At 43.3% G+C, this 20,140-nt stretch overlaps 1 protein-coding gene across 1 annotated transcript in view; it reads right to left on the bottom strand.

Annotated features, from left to right (window-relative positions):
• The window catches only part of LOC126198743 (uncharacterized), a 213,109-nt gene that overhangs the window by 116,397 nt on the left and 76,572 nt on the right, over positions 1 to 20,140 (bottom strand). The window contains exons 4-5 of the mRNA XM_049935293.1: positions 12,723 to 12,848; positions 3,919 to 4,054 (exon numbers count right to left, since the gene is read on the bottom strand). Coding sequence (XP_049791250.1) covers positions 3,919 to 4,054; positions 12,723 to 12,848 — 262 coding nt within the window. The remainder of the gene's footprint in view (positions 1 to 3,918; positions 4,055 to 12,722; positions 12,849 to 20,140) is intronic.

The raw sequence follows: 20,140 nt of genomic DNA, 5'->3' as shown, positions 1-20,140 counted from the left end.
AGACCCTCATCAAGACATTATTTGGTTTACTTTTTACATAGAAGCAGTCATTTTCCTGCCAAAATTCACTCAAAGATGCTCCCTTTAGCACTGCAATATAAGGAGAATATGAAGTTCACGAAACATTTCAAAAAATCGATACTCATATATGGTCAATAACAACTCAGCAAATGATACAGCATGTGAAAGACTAACTCTTAAATATTTTTCGCAATGTTTTTAAATGTTTTATGTGTCTAACCCTCACAGCACGTGCACATTTAATCAGCTGGCCAATTCTGCACATACCCGACCCAGCAAAAGCAGGAGTGATGGTAAGAACCATTGCTGTGATGCGCTATCGCAAGTCTTCGATAATCTTGACAGAGATCGGACATAAACTCTATCCCTGAAGTAATTCTGCACTGGTTCAACAGGCAGATTCTGTTGAACTTCGCTACATCACGTTCCTCACACATTCCACTGGCTGTTCTGACACGCCTCATCAGCCCGAACATTTTGTATCGCCCAAGCAACCATCCTTCTCGCATTTTTTGGTGCTTCTTCACTCTCCTGTTGTAAATGGATGGTGTCTTGAAAAACTTGCCACGGAAAGCTCTTTGTGTGCCGGCGTAACGACATGGGCCAGCACGACGATGAGGAACAGAAGAGCAGAGAGGGCTGTGAGACAATGTCAGACAATAGTACGCTGACTACGATGACGTCACAACTGGAGCGGCATCCACACGAAGAGAATTTATGAGATGCGCCGCCTTGCCGCGGCCGGACTGGACGACGAACCGTCATATAAACGCTACAGCACTGACTTATGAACTGTACTGTTTTGCTTGCATTGAAATTGTATATACTGGCGGACATTGATTATTTGTATGTCGCCATTTGCTTGCGACACACTTTTGTATTGTCAATTTAATTTACTGTAATAAACTCCATTAATACGATTTTCTTGAATTGTTGTCTAGCGATCCGAGAAACCAGCTTCCTAGGCACCCTATATTAGACGAGTGGGCAGGATATTACACTTTGCGTACTTACTACCGATTTGAAATGGGCAAATTCTAGCACGCAAAATAATTCCTGTGCCTGATTCGCCACCATTTTTACGAGGGTAATCCCAAAAGTAAGGTCTCCTATTTTTTTATAAGTACCTAGACCTGTTTATTTCTTCAATGGTTTACATCACTTTACAGCTTGAACATTTAGCTATTTTTCGACATAATCCTCATTCCTGTCGATGCATTTTTGTAGACGCTGTGGCAGTTCTTGTATGCCCATGTCATACCAGCTCGCCGCCATGCTGTTCAGAAAGTTATGAACCTCTTCTTTCACCCTTTCACCTCGTCGTCGGGGCTGAATCGCTTTCCAGCCAAATGTTCTTTTAGCCCAGGGAACAGGTGATAGTCACGGGCGCCAAGTCAGGATTATAGTGTGGATGGTTGATTATGTTCCACTGAAACTGCTGCAGGAGAGCAACGGTTTGCCGAGCGATGTGTGGGCGAGCATTGTCATGGAGAATGTGTACGCCCTTGCCCAACATTCCTCTTCTCCGGTTCTGAATTACCCGTTTGAGTTTTTTCAGAGTCACAGTACCTGTCAGCGTTAATTGTGGTCCCAGCGATTCAACTCCGACGACGAGGTGAAAGAAGAGGTTCATAACTTTCTGAACACCATGGCGGCGAGCTGGTATGACATGGGAATACAAAAACTGCCACAGCGTCTACAAAAATGCATCGACAGAAATGGCGATTATGTCGAAAAATAGCTAAATGTTGAAGCTGTAAACTGATGTAAACCATTGTACAAATAAACAAGTCTATGTACTTATAAAAAAATAGGAGACCTTACTTTTGGGATTACCCTCGTATCAAGTATTGTTGGTGGCGACCCTGTCAGAGATTTTCCAAACTAACTTGCGGGCACCACGTTTTAAAAAAAGCATTGCCAGTTTGTCTTTCACGCACTTTACTATTTGTTACGTTATATTAAGCTATTTACCTATGCCGGATTTTCAAAATTTGCAGTGGACTTTATAATTACCTAATATAATACTTGACAAAAATTATGAGCTTTCTTGTAGAGTGTGAAATTAAATATTAGTGGGTGAACGAAAATAAATAATACAAGCGCTTGTCTATGTCACGTATTTTTAAAAAAAATTGAACTCCTACAGGTAACAGTAGCGGTTCCGAGATGGAATCCTTAGGAACACCAGAAGCATTGTGATGTTGATGACGGATACAGTTTATTGGCACGGATTTTTGATTTACGACTATACTCCGTTTGGTGAGTGACTAATTTGCTTCCTCGTTAAATCTACAGCGTAGGGGGATGACATCTACATCTACATCTACATCTATACTCCGCAAGCCACCTGACGGTGTTTGGCGGAGGGTACTTTGAGTACCTATATCGGTTCAAAATGGTTCAAATGGCTCTGAGCACTATGGGACTCAACTGCTGTGGTTATCAGTCCCCTAGAACTTAGAACTACTTAAACCTAACTAACCTAAGGACATCACACACATCCATGCCCGAGGCAGGATTCGAACCTGCGACCGTAGCAGTCGCACGGTTCCGGACTGCGCGCCTAGAACCGCGAGACCACCGCGGCCGGCCCTATATCGGTTCTCCCTTCTATTCCAGTCTCGTATTGTTCGTGGAAAGAAAGATTGTCGGTATGCCTCTGTGTGGACTCTAATCTCTCTGATTTTATCCTGATGGTCTCTTCGCGAGATATACGTACCCTATCTGGTACGGATCTCACATTGGTGAGAAATATTCAAGCAGTGGGCGAACAAGTGTACTGTAACCTACTTCCTTTGTTTTCGGATTGCATTTCCTGAGGATTCTTCCAATGAATCTCAGTCTTGCATCCGCTTTACCGACAATCAACTTTGTATGATCATTCCATTTTAAATCAGTCCTAATACCTACTCCCAGATAATTCACAGAATTAACTGCTTCCAGTTGTTGACCTGCTATATTGTAGCTAAATGATAAAGGATCTTTCTTCCTATGTATTCGCAGCACATTACACTTGTCTACATTGAGATTCAATTGCCATTCCCTGCTCCATGAGTCAGTTCGTTGCAGATCCTCCTGCATTTCCGTACAATTTTCCATTGTTACAACCCGTTCGTATACCATAGCATCAGCCGCAAAAAGCCTCAGTGATGTTATCCACAAGGTCATTTATGTGTATTGTGAATAGCAACGGTCCTACGACACTCCCCTGCGGCACGCCTGAAATCACTCTTACTTCGGAAGACTTGTTTCCATTGAGAATGACATGCTGCGTTCTGTTATCTAGGAACTCTTCAATCCAGTCCCACAATTGGTCTGATAGTCCATATGCTCTTACTTTTTTCATTAAATGACTGTGGGAAACTGTATCGAACGCCTTGCGGAAGTCAAGAAACACGGCATCTACCTGGGAACCCGTGTCTACGGCCCTCTGAGTCTCGTGGACGAATAGCGCGAGCTGGGTTTCACACGATCGTCTTTTTCGAAACCCATGCTGATTCCTACAGAGTAGATTTCTAGTCTCCACAAAAGTCATTATACTCGAACATAATACGTGTTCCAAAATTCTGGAACTGATCGACGTTAGAGATATAGGTCTATAGTTCTGCACATCTGTTCGACGTCCCTTCTTGAAAACGGGGATGACTTGTGCCTTTTTCCAATCCTTTTGAACGCTACTCTCTTCTAGAGACCTACGGTACACCGCTGCAAGAAGGGGGGGAAGTTCCTTCGCGTACTCTGTAAAATGGAACTGGTATCCCATCAGGTCCAGCGGCCTTCCTCTTTTGAGCGATTTTAATTGTTTTTGTATCCCTCTGTCGTCCATTTCGATATCTACCATTTTGTCATATGTGCGACAATCTAGAGAAGGAACTACTGTACTTCGATACTTACACGCCGTTGGGGACACAGTGCGCAGGCGCGTAGAATCCATCGCCGTCGCATCGCGGCCTCCAAGCGGCGATTCCCAGCGACGCTGACGCCTCGTCACTGTCGTAAGCCTTCTGGTCGCGCGTGCAGGTCGTGTTCACTGTGGGGAAGGACAGGGAGAATCACTGGCTACACCACAAACTACACAGGCGAAACTCGCTTTCTACACTCCAGGTACAGAACGCACTTATTTCGTGCAAACAATTTCTGGGTTTAATTCACATAATTCAGAGGGAGGACTCTCAGAACCGAATAGTTTTCGGTACCCTAAGTGGCTTTGCAAGGCCTTTGTAACAGTGTGCTGTTTATGATTGTACCTGTCATTGCTACTGATGGTTCGAATCCTTTAAGGGTCTGTGTGCCTAAATAGGAATAGTTTGTTCTATTCACTCCTATTGGTTATCTTATTTTTGTGAATTTTTTGTGCTGTGTAAGGGCATATGTTCCACTCAGGGCTCTGTGATGAGATCATGAAATATATTGAGTACTATTTCTGCTTTTGAGCACAATGAGAAACATGAGCTAGAGGGCGAAAAATGGTATCAAAATATAGTGTATTCCTCTCGAATATAATTCTCGTTAGACTGATGGAAGCAATCATCGGTATATCTTGCCCTCATTACTTGTTAGATTGTAGAGGTATTTGGTGTTTAACCCAGAACATCATTCAAGAAGACTGACATTTAATCCGGACTGTGACCAGCCAAGAAGATTTCAAACCGCCAAAACTTTTCTTAGCACTCTAAGGGTATCAGATTCTTGAGCTGGTAAAAGAAGATAGAATATGTATTAACAGAACATACATGAAGCACCTTCGTTTTAGTGATGGCAAAGCACTGTTTATCTCTAATGACGATAAAATCCAAGAACTCTGTAGAACCAGTTTTAAGGTAGAGTTGAAAATAAATAACAATAATTCTAAAATAATTCAAGTGAGGGTGCTATTTCGCATCCTTTCCTTGCTTAGTGTCAGATGCGGTACAGTTTCCCAACATGCAAGAGTGAGTTGATCGATTGTATGTCTTGTACTGACATGTGTCAGTGTGTCAGAAAAGTCTCGCAGCGCTCTTTGGAGTGGCAATCAGTCACATTTGGCTGGCAAAAGTTTGTAAGGACCAGTTTCTTGCTTTAGAGCACTCATATCAGAATCTCTGAATTGGAAGGATGTAGTTTTGGACAGAGCCACATGCTGTGGCTCTTGGGCGTAGGGAATGGTTTGCTCTTATAATGTTCTACATTAACCCCTGTTCCACTTTCGATGTTTTTATTACGCATCCTCAATACACTCATTTTACTGATGGCTCCCATGACCTAGAACTCAGTGATCTGCGAACGTGTTTGAACATCCTACCTATGTCAGCGAGAATGTCAACTCCATCTTTCGTCATGATTCCATGTATAATGCTTACATAGCGTCCCTCAGCTGGAAGCACGTCAATTAAATTTACTGGTAGCTTTGTGTCGAACACCTGTTGTGAAAAATGGTACTATAGTCCGATTAAAATTACTTGATGGTTGTCATTTGTCACTACAGTGTTGCCTTCTCCTGTGTACCACTCAATTATAGGTGACACACAAACACGGCGGATGACTCTCCCCAGGGTCCCCCTTTTTCCTATCCCCTCCTTTTAGATTTCACTCTTTTTCTCCCTGAGCCCCTGCGCCCCCTCCTCGGCTGTTTTCCTCTCCCATCCCTTCCCTCCTCAGCTCTCCTCCGGCGCGCCCCCCACCTCATCCCCCTTTCACTCCCCTCCTCCTCGCCTCTTTACCCCTTCTTCTCATTTCCCTTGTCCACCCCCCACCCCCCCTCCCCACTCGCCCCTTGCAGATCCTCCCACGTTTTTATTCGTTATCAGTGTGCTGCGTTCATGTTGTGTTTCGGTGCTGTTATACAGTGTCATCTAGTGATGTGGGTTTAATTGTGTGGTCGACCTGTTTTTCGTGCATCACAGTTCCTTGCTACACTGTCCATCATGTGGCTATTTTACTCGTTCTACGAACTTTTATGCTCTGACTGTACTTTGTCTGGTGCCTTCTAAGGTAATGTGTGTGTGGTTTTTTTGTGTAACATACTTTTTTAGACTTTTATCTCCGATTTACTGTCACCGTTTTGTATGCCTTCTTTTCTTCTGTTCCCCCTTTTTTGTTTCTATATTCCGCGATGTAATCTCCTTTATATTGTTTTTAAATGTCTTCCCATCTGTTTATGTCTCTTGGCTGAAGAGCAGCGCTTATGCTGCTGCCAGCCCGTCCCTGACGGGGAGTGGAAATGACAAGAAAGGAAAAAAAATGCAAACGGCGGGTGACTTAACAAATGCTGTTAATGTGTAACACGGAGCAATGTTGCAAGTGCCAGTGGAAGTATGACAGAAATGCGAGATCCTCTGACGACAGCTGATTTTAAGTGCTCAATGATTTAACTGCGGCAGACTCATGTCCTAAGCCAACCACAGCCCCATCATGGGCAGAGTATCCAAGAAAACGGTGGTCAGCAGTCTGCGGCAGAACTAAAATCACAATCTCTTCATTCAAGGCGATTACGGCCAACCTCTAGGAGCAAACTCAAGACACAGAAGTTTGAGCTTCAGCGTTAAATGGAAACTGTAATTTCTCACTGTCGTTGGTGATCTGAAACTATCCTCACACTGTCTACACGTGCCGCCGCATTAACAACTGCTGTGCAGTATTGTTGGCACTTGGATGCAGATTTTAGGCGACACAGCCAATTCCAAATGAAAAAAGAAAGACAGAAAGAAAAACATGAGCAAATAAAAAAAGGTCAATGCTATTATGAAAATTACACAATCTACATCTACTTCTACATCTACATGGATACTCTGCAAATCACATTTAAGTGCCTGGCAGAGGGTTCATCGAACCACTTTCACAATTCTCTATTATTCCAATCTCGTATAGCGCGCGGAAAGAACGAACACTTACATTTTTCCGCAAGAGCTCTGATTTCCCATATTGTAGTGGTGATCGTTTCTTCCTTTGTAGGTCTGGTTGGAGGAAACCAGCTCCAGAGCGTGCAGTGTCAACTGTCAAGTGATTTTAAACGGACTATAGATAGTTGTCTTTCACTGTGGAATTAAATCTCAGATATATGAATAGCGGATACAATTATTTCCTTACTTCTTGCAGTGGTGTGTCATGAATAACGTATGTTGCTTCTTAATACCTCCTATGCTAATATACACACATCAAAAAAAGTTTTGCATCACCCTGGCTCCGAGAGTTCCGGAACCTGTACAGAAAATTGGAATAGAGATCAACATAAACATCATTTCCGCCCTTTTTATTGCTCACGAAAACCACACATTGCATGCAGTGAGACCTTCACGGGTGGTGGTCCAGATTGCTGTACACACCGGTACCTCTTATACCCAGTAGCTCGTCCTCATGCACTGATGCATGCCTGTATTCGTCGTGGCATACTATCCACAAGTTCATCAAGGCACTCTTGGTCCAGATTGTCCCACTCCTCAACGGCACTTCGGCGTAGATCCCTCAGAGTGGTTGGTGGGTGACGTCGTCCATAAACAGCCCTTTTCAATCTGTCCCAGACATGTTCGATGCAGTTCATGTCTGGAGAACATGCTGGCCACTATAGTCGAGCGATGTCATTATTCTAAAGGATAGGATGTGCACGATGGGGGCGCAAATTGTCTTCCATGAAGACGAATACCTCCCCAATATGTTGCCGATATGGTTGCGCTGTCGGTCGGAGGATGGCACTGACGTATTGCACAGCCGTTACGGCGCCTTCCATAACCACCAGCGGCGTACGTTGGCCCCACATAATGTCACCCTAAAACAGCAGGGAACTTTCACCTTGCTGCAACCGCTGAACAATGTGTCTAAGGTGGTCAGCCTGTGTTGCCGCCAAACATGTCTTCGACGATTGTCTGGCTGAAGGCATATGCAACGCTCATCGGTCAAGAGAACGTGATGCCAGTCCTGAGCGGTCCATTCGGCATATTGTTTGGGCCCATCTGTACCGCTCTGCATGATGTCGTGGTTGCAAAGATGGACCTCGCCATGGACGTCGGGAGTGAAGTTGCGTATCATGCAGCCTATTGGGCACAGTTTGAGTCGTAACACGACTTCCTGTGGCTGCACGAAGAGCATTATTCAACATGTAAGCGATCCTCCAAGCCATAATCCGTAGGTAGCGGTCATCCACTGCAGTAGTAGCGCTTGGGCGGTCTGAGCGAGGCATGTCATCGACAGTTCCTGTCTCTCTGTATGTCCTCCAAGTCCGAACAACATCGCTTTGGTTCACTCCGAGACGCCTGGACACTTCCCTTGTTAGGAGCCCTTCCTGGCACAAAGTAACAATACGGACGCGATTGAACCGCGGTATTGACCGTCTAGGTATGGTTGAACTATAGACAACACGAGCCGTGTACTTCCTTCCTGGTGGAATGACGAACTGATCGGTTGTGGGACCCCTCCGTCTAATAGGCGCTCCTCATGCATGGTTGTTTACATCTTTGGGCAGGTTTAGTGACATCTTTGAACAGTCAAAGAGACTGTGTCTGTGATAAAATATCCTCAGTCAATGTCTATCTTCAGGCGTTCTGGGAACTGGGGTGATGCAAAACTTTTTTCGATGTGTGTATTTCACATTCTGTTGGTGAATTTTGTGTACTGGTATTTAGAGAGTCCACCTTATACGTCAGTCTTGTCACTATGATGCTACCAACCAAATATAAGGAAGGTAAAACAGATTTCATCCAGGCGAGAATGATTTTATCAGAGATTTATTTCCGTCTTCCTCACTTACCATCCATCCCAGGTGCCCGTAAGCCTGCAACAGACGTTGCTATGCACATAACCTTGTTTCACTATATTTTCATCTTCATATATAGTTTCAACCTGTTCAACATCGCTTATGTGTCAGGCGCTACCGCAGTTGCCGATGTTTGTCAGCATCCAGGTGTCATGGTGTGGAGTGCCATTGGGTAAGGCGTGCGACCTCAACTCCAGCGTGCTGAGGCCAATCTCAATAGAAAAGCAATTACATCTGAGAAGTAACAGAACTCGCTGTCCCGCTACTCCGTCAGGAAACTTTACTTGACATCCTTCAGTATGATAACATCCAACCACTTGTGGGGAGGAATGAGGAAATATTATTCGAAGAATGGTAGGTACTTTTCTTTTTCCTGCTTGCCGCACATTTGATTCATATGTTGCACGTTTTGCGTGTCTGGTATACCATTCGACAACAACTTGTTCGCGACGATCTTCCAGTAAGCCTGTTGATATTTTGTGGACTCGTACACAACCTCCGTGGAGGGAGGTCGCTCAGAAACGTATCAAAACCCTCTTCACTGCTTGCCCCGACATTTACAGACTCTGACTGTTGGGGCTTCCAACCAGACTGAATTCTCAGAAGCCACACATCACGAACAGTACCATAGTCAAAATTGTTTGTGTACTAAAACCTTGTACCCCGTCAGAAGATTGGTGCCATGCAAATAAAGACAAATATCAAATAGAAAGATGTGGTACTGCAGTTCTACGATTGTATAACGATGTCGTTTTCCTCTACGATAGCTTTGGTGGGTAATACAATTATATTGATAGTGAACTGTAGACCATAAATGTCGTGTTCGGACAATCGAGTCTCTGAAAGTTATGGTACTGAGTTATTCATGCTACATCTTCATAGAAACATTTAAACACATTAGCTATCATTAAAATTATGTTCAGTGCAACTGATTAGTACTGTACTACAGAGAAGAGCTCAAGTAATCATCCAATGCATTACTTAGAGTTCACGATAATTAGGAGACAGACTACATAGTCAAGGAAGGTAGGCCTACAACAAAACAGCAAATAAATCACTGATATACTACTCTATAAAAAAACATAATAAATGAATTTTCCAGAAAGAGCATATAAAAGATGTTACAGTACTGAGGGAAAGAAATAAGTGGAAATCATTTTGGAATATCCAAGGAACGAAACAGTGGTAAGACTACAGGTCCTGATTGCCTTCCTGATCACTTTCATCGAGGTATTGCGTGTCCATCACTCAAATGTGTAATCTGTAATTAAGAACACGCTGTTACGAACTGGAATCATTTTTTAACATGTGAAAAATTAAAATGATATAAAACATCATCAACTGGAACATTGGAGCCCTATTGGGAAACCGGAAAAGAAACAGCTGTGCCCAGTTGTTAAGACCGTTAAAAAATAAAAATAGCTAATCAGCTTCTCGAACTCTTATTTACATAATCCCTGTTAAAATGTTCATTTTACTCTCATGTTTTCTTCAACGTGTTCGCCTTTTCACAAGCTATACCAGTAGTATAACTGGAGGAAATTCGGGTAAGATGACAAAGAGGACGCCATGCCGAATTTGATAACTGTCGACAATTATGCTTCATGAAGATCTTGTGCCTACATCAGAGAACCCTAGTAATTAGCTATGTATGTGTCAAGACAAAATTTTTATCCCTTCAATCAGCAGGCCAATAGTTTGCAATAAGGGAAACCGTGTTTTGGAGCCCACTGCACCTAAGTTTTTGATGATACCTAGCGAGCAATAGCGGTTGGGGAAAAATTATCTCTAATTTATTCATGTGATATCTGTGAAATGCGTTCGAATTATTTCAGTTGACGTATAATTTTTGTTTTCTGATAAGTTTTTTCTTGTTATGTTGTTTGAATTAACAATGACTACGCTAAGGTGACGAATTAGAAGGATCACAAGATGATGATCGTTAACTTTTTCCTCAACTTGTTTTTTACGAGTTCGTCAACTTACCGATCGTTTATTAAACACCTCACACATTTTGAAATTAATTCATTGACACTTTTATTCTTAATGAACAGTTCTGTACGTGTCAGTAGCACGAGGAGAATATACAAAATAACAATGAAGAGACAGAGCTGTGGCACGCAGTCAGTGACTGATATGATTACTGAAGTTGTGGAAAATAAAGCGAGTGTGAATTCTATAGAAAGCACAAAGTCAACTGTGTCTATGTATGTAAAGAAAGGTGGTATGTAGAGGTTAGATTGAGTATCAGTGTTCCCATTCTATCGACGTACCTTCAGATTTGAGTGATTAAGCCCAGCCTACATTAAAGTACGGAGGAAGCCAATGGCAAACCACCTCCACTAGGACCTTGCCTAGTATGGCGGTGCGGGTCTCCCGCATCGTTCCTCTACGCCAGGGCTTCACAACATACGTGATCGCGGAGCAAGCTGTGAGCAGCAAAGCGCGAGCACGGAGCAGCGCGAGCACGCTACCCCTACTACCGGACCAGAGCAGAGAGAGGGGAAAGTCACGTGGGGCACACAACAGCTGCCGCCAGTCAATGTAAATCCGCGGCCACCTGCAGGGATATCACCCACGAATTATTACTGCGACAAATGAAACAAATAAAGGAGAATGTACACATGCCACATAATTTTATTAGCTTAGTGTATGCCTCTACATTCACATTAATTTGTGAACTGTTACACAATAAAAGGTGTTACTGAAGTGTGGGATTCTCGGTTATCTTGTACTTTTTGCCCTTTACAATTGCGTCTATGTTCGGAGTAATTGTTCTTGTGCATTTTAGGCGCAGCGTGCAGTTTAAATTTCGATCAGACAATGCGTTTCTCAGGCGCGTCTTGTTACATTTCAGTGCAGAGAACAGTTGTTCACAAACATACGTGGAACCGAACATTGATATTATTGTAGCCGCCAGTTTGTGCAAACGAGGAAATCTATCCTGAGGGAAGTGTCTGTAGAATTCCAAAATGTTTTTCTTGTTCTGAAATTTGTCTCTGTATTCTCTGTCACACTGCAGGTCAATAATTTCTTGCTGCAGCTCAGGACGAATCTCTTCAATATTCGCTGAATATGGAGAGAACAAATCAAAATCACTGTCTAGTGCTGTCAGATCTTGAAAGCGTTGATCAACTAAACTATGTGAATAACGTTCACAGTCTTTGTGAACATCTTGCATGGATGGTAATTTAGGAAAATGAGCTAGGTTTCCTGTTTCCAGCTGACACACCCAAACTGTCAATTTCATTTTAAAAGCTCGTATTCGATTTATGAAATGAGTAATTAGCAGATCTTTACCTTGTAGTGAAATGTTCAAAGCATTCAGATGGCTAGTTAAATCTGCTAAGAACACGACATCACATTCAAACGTGCGCGCGCATTTCCCCTCCCTCCCCTCCCTCCCTACTCCGCGACCTTGCACCTGCTCGCGAGCACGTGCCTGAGCAGACGCGAGTACTCGCGCTCAAAACCGGCCAGTTGTTAAGCCCTGCTCTACGCTCTGTCGCGGAGTATGGGACTTCATCATCATCATTCATCACATTAAAGTAAATATTCTTGTCCTAGAGGTGTCGATGTGCTACTAAGTTTTTATTCCTCTCAACTCACTATATTTCGTTTTCTGTGTCACCAAAACTCAGATGAGCTGAAGTGAATTGCTGTCTTGGTTCGTCATTCTACGCAACCCTGTTCGTCAACTCCAACACACGCTTGGGTAAGGAGTCCCGAGCTTGGGAAATGCGTTTTTAAGTATACTTTGAAGTAGAAACTTGTAAGAAGACTCTGCCAAGATTCTGGGAAGCACTAAGGTCAGGAAATATAACAAAAGCTTAAGTTCATCATCTTGACCTATTTTTCCCTTGCATTGTTTTACAAGTCTCGGTGCAGTCTTTGCGGCATGAAACTCGATGGTATGTATTTCCATAAAACGTGAACAGTGCGAGTAAAATGTCTACTTGCGCGCGTTACTCACTGGCTCTGCAGACGGGCTCGGCGTCTTCGTCTGTGGTGTCAGCGCTGTAGCAGCTGAGGCCTGGACCGCAGATGGCTGTGGGCAGAGGTCTCCCAGGCATCCCCACGGTGCATATCTCGCCCTCCTCTGAAAAAGGCGACACGCGATGCGTCAGAAACGTCACATACAGCATGAGCACATACTTTTTTCAGATGTCACAAGTACTACAATTAATACTATAAGACAGACAGCAACAGAAAAAATAGCTCATAATATTTTTCATAGAATTAATAAGTGGTTTTCTGCGAATGTACATTCCCTTAATTTCGACCAGAAAACACAGTATACCGCGACGGGTCAAAATTATTGTATCGGTTTTCGTATCGTCATGATTTAATTTTACCGTTTCAATCTGTTGTAACAGCAATCAAAAACGGGATGTGATATTTATCATTTCATTGTAACTAAAGTCTATGCTGACAATTTGATCTAGACAAAATCCGTATACAGTGTCCAGCCATGCAAGTGTGCGTACAGACACGACAAAGATAATCCACGTATCGCTGGCCGAGAGCAGAGCTTGGGCGCCTCCGATATCATCCTAGGCGAATTGGCCACTAGATGAGTAACCGTTGACCACGAGGTTCTCTATTTTAAATGTTACGAAATAATGGTAGCGCCCTACAGTTTGTCTGAATTAATGAGTCAACTATGGTATTGAAGCTGTTTTGAATCAGTTACTACTGAGGAGCTGAGGAGATAGTGAGCGTCACTCGGTAAGGCGACATACACTCCTGGAAATGGAAAAAAGAACACATTGACACCGGTGTGTCAGACCCACCATACTTGCTCCGGACACTGCGAGAGGGCTGTACAAGCAATGATCACACGCACGGCACAGCGGACACACCAGGAACCGCGGTGTTGGCCGTCGAATGGCGCTAGCTGCGCAGCATTTGTGCACCGCCGCCGTCAGTGTCAGCCAGTTTGCCGTGGCATACAGAGCTCCATCGCAGTCTTTAACACTGGTAGCATGCCGCGACAGCGTGGACGTGAACCGTATGTGCAGTTGACGGACTTTGAGCGAGGGCGTATAGTGGGCATGCGGGAGGCCGGGTGGACGTACCGCCGAATTGCTCAACACGTGGGGCGTGAGGTCACCACAGAACATCGATGTTGTCGCCGGTGGTCGGCGGAAGGTGCACGTGCCCGTCGACCTGGGACCGGACCGCAGCGACGCACGGATGCACGCCAAGACCGTAGGATCCTACGCAGTGCCGTAGGGGACCGCACTGCCACTTCCCAGCAAATTAGGGACACTGTTGCTCCTGGGGTATCGGCGAGGACCATTCGCAACCGTCTCCATGAAGCTGGGCTACGGTCCCGCACACCGTTAGGCCGTCTTCCGCTCACGCCCCAACATCGTGCAGCCCGCCTCCAGTGGTGTCGCGACAGGCGTGAATGGAGGGACGAATGGAGACGTGTCATCTTCAGCGATGAGAGTCGCTTCTGCCTTGGTGCCAATGATGGTCGTATGCGTGTTTGGCGCCGTGCAGGTGAGCGCCACAATCAGGACTGCATACGACCGAGGCACACAGGGCCAACACCCGGCATCATGGTGTGGGGAGCGATCTCCTACACTGGCCGTACACCACTGGTGATCGTCGAGGGGACACTGAATAGTGCACGGTACATCCAAACCGTCATCGAACCCATCGTTCTACCATTCCTAGACCGGCAAGGGAACTTGCTGTTCCAACAGGACAATGCACGTCCGCATGTATCCCGTGCCACCCAACGTGCTCTAGAAGGTGTAAGTCAACTACCCTGGGCAGCAAGATCTCCGGATCTGTCCCCCATTGAGCATGTTTGGGACTGGATGAAGCGTCGTCTCACGCGGTCTGCACGTCCAGCACGAACGCTGGTCCAACTGAGGCGCCAGGTGGAAATGGCATGGCAAGCCGTTCCACAGGACTACATCCAGCATCTCTACGATCGTCTCCATGGGAGAATAGCAGCCTGCATTGCTGCGAAAGGTGGATATACACTGTACTAGTGCCGACATTGTGCATGCTCTGTTGCCTGTGTCTATGTGCCAGTGGTTCTGTCAGTGTGATCATGTGATGTATCTGAGCTCAGGAATGTGTCAATAAAGTTTCCCCTTCCTGGGACAATGAATTCACGGTGTTCTCATTTCAATTTCCAGGAGTGTATGTATTACTGCATGTGAGTAAGGACACGTTTACAAGGGTCGTGATTGATACCTACCTAAAATAGCAAATTGTATCGACTATGTCTTCATTGTGGAATTTCCCGGTTTTTTTTGAAAAAGTATAGGAAGTTGCTCTTGGACGGAGTTGTGCTTGAAATGCAAGGTTTGAAGATTGCAGCAACTGATCTAGGACATGACGAGTATAAACATTTTATGAATCTTGTGAGAGTCAGTCTCCTCGTATTTTGTGTTACATTTGACGAAAGGTCAAGTGATTTTTAGTTGGTACAGGCATAGTTGAGAGTTGCTTGTACACTGTGTTAGAATTTCACATCAGAATTCGTGAGTTTTTAAAATACGACGAAACTAAAAGGTTTTACTTCAGTTATTTTATCTGAAGTGGTCCGAGTTATGTTGCCTGTAGTGTTAGTTAGTGTACAGACAGTGGATCTGCGTGTTGCAAATGGTTAGGGAAGGTTTTTGAAAACACACTCTAAGGTATTTGAGTGTAAGACGTTAGTGTAATTATTTGAGTATTGAGTCGTGCTACGAAATAGTAACGTATTGTGTATGTGGAGTAATTGCTTATCGAACATTAGTCCCGAAGCTTTTCTTGATCGCCGAAGCCGGCCGGAGTGGCCGAGCGGTTCTAGGCGCTACAGTCTGGAACCGCGAGACCGCTACGGTTGCAGGTTCGAATCCTGCCTCGGGCATGGATGTGTGTGATGTCCTTAGGTTAGTTAGGTTTAAGTAGTTCTAAGTTCTAGGGGACTGATGACCTCAGAAGTTAAGTCCCATAGAGCTCAGAGCCATTTGAACCATTTTTTTGATCGCCGAATCAAGCCCAGGAACATACGGATCGGGGGTGAACGTAACCGTTGAGACAGCATTGCCCTTGCTGAACCGCTTCAGAGCGAAAATTCCAATATACCATTATTTCTGTAGTGAAAGTGTTGAATAACAATTACATTTAGGATACGCGAGAGGCCAAAACCTTAAGAGGCTGATATTTTGAAAATCTGAACCTTAAGTCGAGATATAAACTGGTGATGGCACTTAGGATATTTTTTGAGCTCTTTTGTATTGTTGATATTTCTTAGTGTGGGGATTTAGTTTTTTCCAGTCACTCATTCACAATCGACGTTCGGTCATTGTGAGGTACACGTTTAAAAAGAAAGAAAAGTCGACCTTCATTGTTAACAATAAATTTCAGTTCTTGAATTATGATTTACAGAGGAAAACTTTCAGTATGTAATAGTAAAAAAGGAAAGGATTTAAAAAGGAAAGTGAAAGTTATAGTTCTGACATTTAGCAAGTAGCGTAAGGACGTTTAAGTCGCGATAAGATCTAGACAATTGAGTTGAGAATATTTACAATCAAAGATGGTCGTTTTCAAAGACTGGTGCTTATAGCCTAAGACACTAGAGTAACTTCATAAGATATTGGCACTGAAACATTAAGATTAATTAAATACTAGAATTGTCAGTAGCTGAACAAGTAACAACAGACGGTGCCTAAAGAAATTTATTTACCTTGCCTTAGTAACAATTTGTATCTCTGATTTGGATGTCATATTCTATTACGAAAATATTTTAATTCTGACACTTTTCAACACTTTAGGGATTTGCAAGTAATTGTTGATATATAAATGTTAAAGTCTTAAGTACCATGATATTGAAGAGATAGTTTAGTTATTTAGTGGAATATTGCTACATGCTAACTAACATATGTAAACATACTATACATATAATGAGAGATTTCTGTACAAAAAAGACACTTCGTTAGTAGTGAGTTGGCTTGTGCATTCGCGCTTGTGTATCTTGATGATCATGTTTGGTGACACATTTAATCGAAGGTGTGCTATACTGCTGGGAGGCAGAATTACCAATTCGATCAAACATATGAGTACTTATTGGTCACACAGTTGCTCATGCAGTGTTTCAAGGAACCTGTGTTCTTCTGAGAGATGGGATAGAATTCTATTGAGCCTCTTCACGAGTAGCTACCAATTTTATTTTATTTACATATTTTTCTATGTTTTCTCTTGTACTGGGACGGTGTGTTGCCTTAATGTTTTAACAGGGCTAATTACGTGGACACTCGTAGATTGCAGTTTCACCACAGTGCAGAATGTAGTTTTTTACAGTGAATAAAGTGACTCCAACAACTTCTAAACGTTTTTCGCGGCGACATCCTTTTATAAAATATTCTCGGTATTCATACCACGTCAAATCAGAGTCAAAACTCGAACTTTAGAAGATTTACACCATCTTCTTTTCTGTAGATGAATCTCTGTCGGGAGCATGCCAGCTTCCTTTCTACTCGTGTTCAAGCTTGTTGTTAGTTCGGCTGACATTACTTGGAATTGTATCTCTTATTGGCATTGACTTCACCTGGAGGGCGGCATTCGCATGCGCAAATCCAGAAAATCGGTGATGTGGTGGTGTGCACCCTAGGGATGGTGGTTACTGCTGAAACAACTGGATTTCAATTAAACTTTTTTTTCATCTCCAGTTCAACTTGACTGTTAAGAATCACTAACAACAAGCGGTTTCTGAAATAACAGATTTCCGGATTTTAATTCTATTATTTCCAGTAATCAATATAGATATCGAACAAAGACTGAAAAATTCCAAGAGTCCCTCAGTATTTTTCATTGTAGCTACATTTCAAGGCATGTTGAAGCAAAATATCAAATAAAATGTGTAAATAAAAGACAACTTAATTTGTTGACCGTTCGATGCTTTTCTCGAAAGGTAATGAGCGATTTAATACTGCAAAAAATCACCAGTATTCTCCTAAGTAATTGCAATTTTTTTGAAATTCTGCTCGAAAATCATATCGTAATCGAGGATCATACCACCATTCAGGCATTACGAAAAGTCAGTGCTAAAGAGCGACAACTGAGATTGGAGAATTCAATTTTTCGTCTTAAGTTGATCGTTGCCAACGGCCATAATCAGATAAAGGCATATTCCATAGGCGCTAGCAGTAGATCAGTCCCTTTCTATTGTCATTATAAACTATGAATGAATTGTTATGTGTTTAATTTATTACTGTTGCCATAATGTCCTTTCTCTTTTATTATTTCAGGGAAATGGTAGACAAATAATAAGCTTTTGTGCACAGATGGCGAAGGTGAAGAGGGCGGACGTGACGACGGCGGGAGTGAAAAGTTGACGATTTTCCTGCATCACCATTTTTTGTTGGTATTAAATTTCACACTGAAGGAACCACAAAATTACATGTTAAGTTATCCCACGTTTACAATATGCCAAAAAATTTTAAACATATCAATAAAATTTACCTTGTGCTCCACGGAGGATTGTGTGTTTTTTCATTTTATAGGATGTCGCATGTCTATTGTGCCTCCGACCGTTTTTAATCATTTAAAGAAAAAAAGGGCATAGTATTTCATTGCTTCCGCACTTCGTAAAAGTCTTCCAAATTACCGATGGTGCCATTCTGCAATACAGCCGATGTCGGCCGACGATAGCGAGAAACTACAGTGTAGAGAAGATGGGGAAGTCTTGCACACGGCACGTTTACGTTCACAGTCTAATAGACCACGCCACAGTAACAGTTACATTATTGTCTCAACAAATCTGTGCCGAGTCTTATGTCATGTGCTTGTTGCTAGTTTCTAATGGTCTGCGTTATTTTTAAAATATCACTGATTCCTTTTCCCATTTTCTGTGATAACTCAATATTTCAAAGCAATGGAAGTATACCGAATAATCATTGCTCCTTTGTAAAAAAAAATTGTTTAAAAAACAGAAACTTTTAGCACCAAAAGTACGGCAATTCGATGCACCGGATTATTTATTGGTTATGAATAAAAAATGAAAAAATCGGTTATAACCGAGACCAAAAAAAAACCGAAAACAACTGGCTATTCAGTACTAAAATAGCCTGCCAATATCGGTTTTAGCCGATAGATTTTTCCCATCGCTAATGCACCCATTCCCCAACCCGGTCGCGACTGAGGGGCGGAAAGGTAACAGAGACCACACCCAGTATCACTTAGCCCCTTAAGAATTATGATTTTTCACATTATTTCTTTGGAGACGCTACATTGATCACTCAATCGCAACCTGTTGGTGACTGGAGAGGGGGGAGAGGGGGTGGCGAAGTGTGCCTCCAAATTACCGATTTTCTGTATTTGTTCATTATAATCCTGCCCTCTCAATACGAAGTAAAATTTCAAGCTATGTCACCAAATCAGTGACAAGACTGAATGCCCTCCCAACAGTCCGTCATCTCCTAATCAAAAAGAGAGTGTTGATCTTCGAAAGCTCGAGTTTTAAATCCGACCTAACGTGATCTGAACGCCGAGAAAACTTTATACAGGGTGTCCCACATAAATCATCTCTAGTTGAATTACTTGTGAAGTGGCCTGTATGTCCATGGCTACCACTTCCGGCATCTCTCATAAGCCACGGAAGGTTCATGTTTTTTAAAGTTACTGTTATCTATTCCTTTCTACTTAGCTCATTGTTACTTGAATCTTGAGCGTGAGGTGTACCGGTTTTATGTGGGACACCCTGTACAAGGAGTCAGTGACAGAGTAGAATGTCCATAGGTACGTGCAACAGAAACGATCGTGTAACCTAAAGTTAGTTAATAAGTTGCATGTTCCGTAGCTGATATGAAAGAGTCTTTTATCGAAAATCATGTGTAACAAGTCAGTTTACAGAATGTGAATATGTGGTGTGTTAAAACTAATAAACGCATTATTAAACTTCCTGGCAGATTAAAACTGTGTGCCCGACCGAGACTCGAACTCGCGACCTTTGCCTTTCGCGGGCAAGTGCTCTACCATCTGAGCTACCGAAGCACTTCTCATGCCCGGTACTCACAGCTTTACTTCTGCCCGTATCTCGTCTCCTACCTTCCAATCTTTACAGAAGCTCTCCTGCGAACCTTGCAGAACTAGCACTCCTGAAAGAAAGGATACTGCGGAGACATGGGTTAGCCACAGCCTGGGGGATGTTTCCAGAATGAGATTTTCACTCTGCAGCGGAGTGTGCGCTGATACGAAACTTCCTGGCAGATTAAAACTGTGCGCCCGACCGAGACTCGAACTCGAGACCTTTGCCTTTCGCGGGCAAGTGCTCTAGCATCTGAGCTACCGAAGCACGACTCATGCCCGGTACTTACAGCTTTACTTCTGCCAGTATCTCGTCTCCTACCTTCCAAACTCTACAGAAGCTCTCCTGCGAACCTT

The sequence above is a fragment of the Schistocerca nitens genome, chromosome 8 (genome assembly GCF_023898315.1).
Source record: "Schistocerca nitens isolate TAMUIC-IGC-003100 chromosome 8, iqSchNite1.1, whole genome shotgun sequence".
NCBI classification, from domain to species: Eukaryota; Metazoa; Arthropoda; class Insecta; order Orthoptera; family Acrididae; genus Schistocerca; species Schistocerca nitens.
The sequence above is the reverse complement of the archived record's forward strand: the minus strand, read 5'-3'. Positions and strand labels throughout refer to the sequence as shown.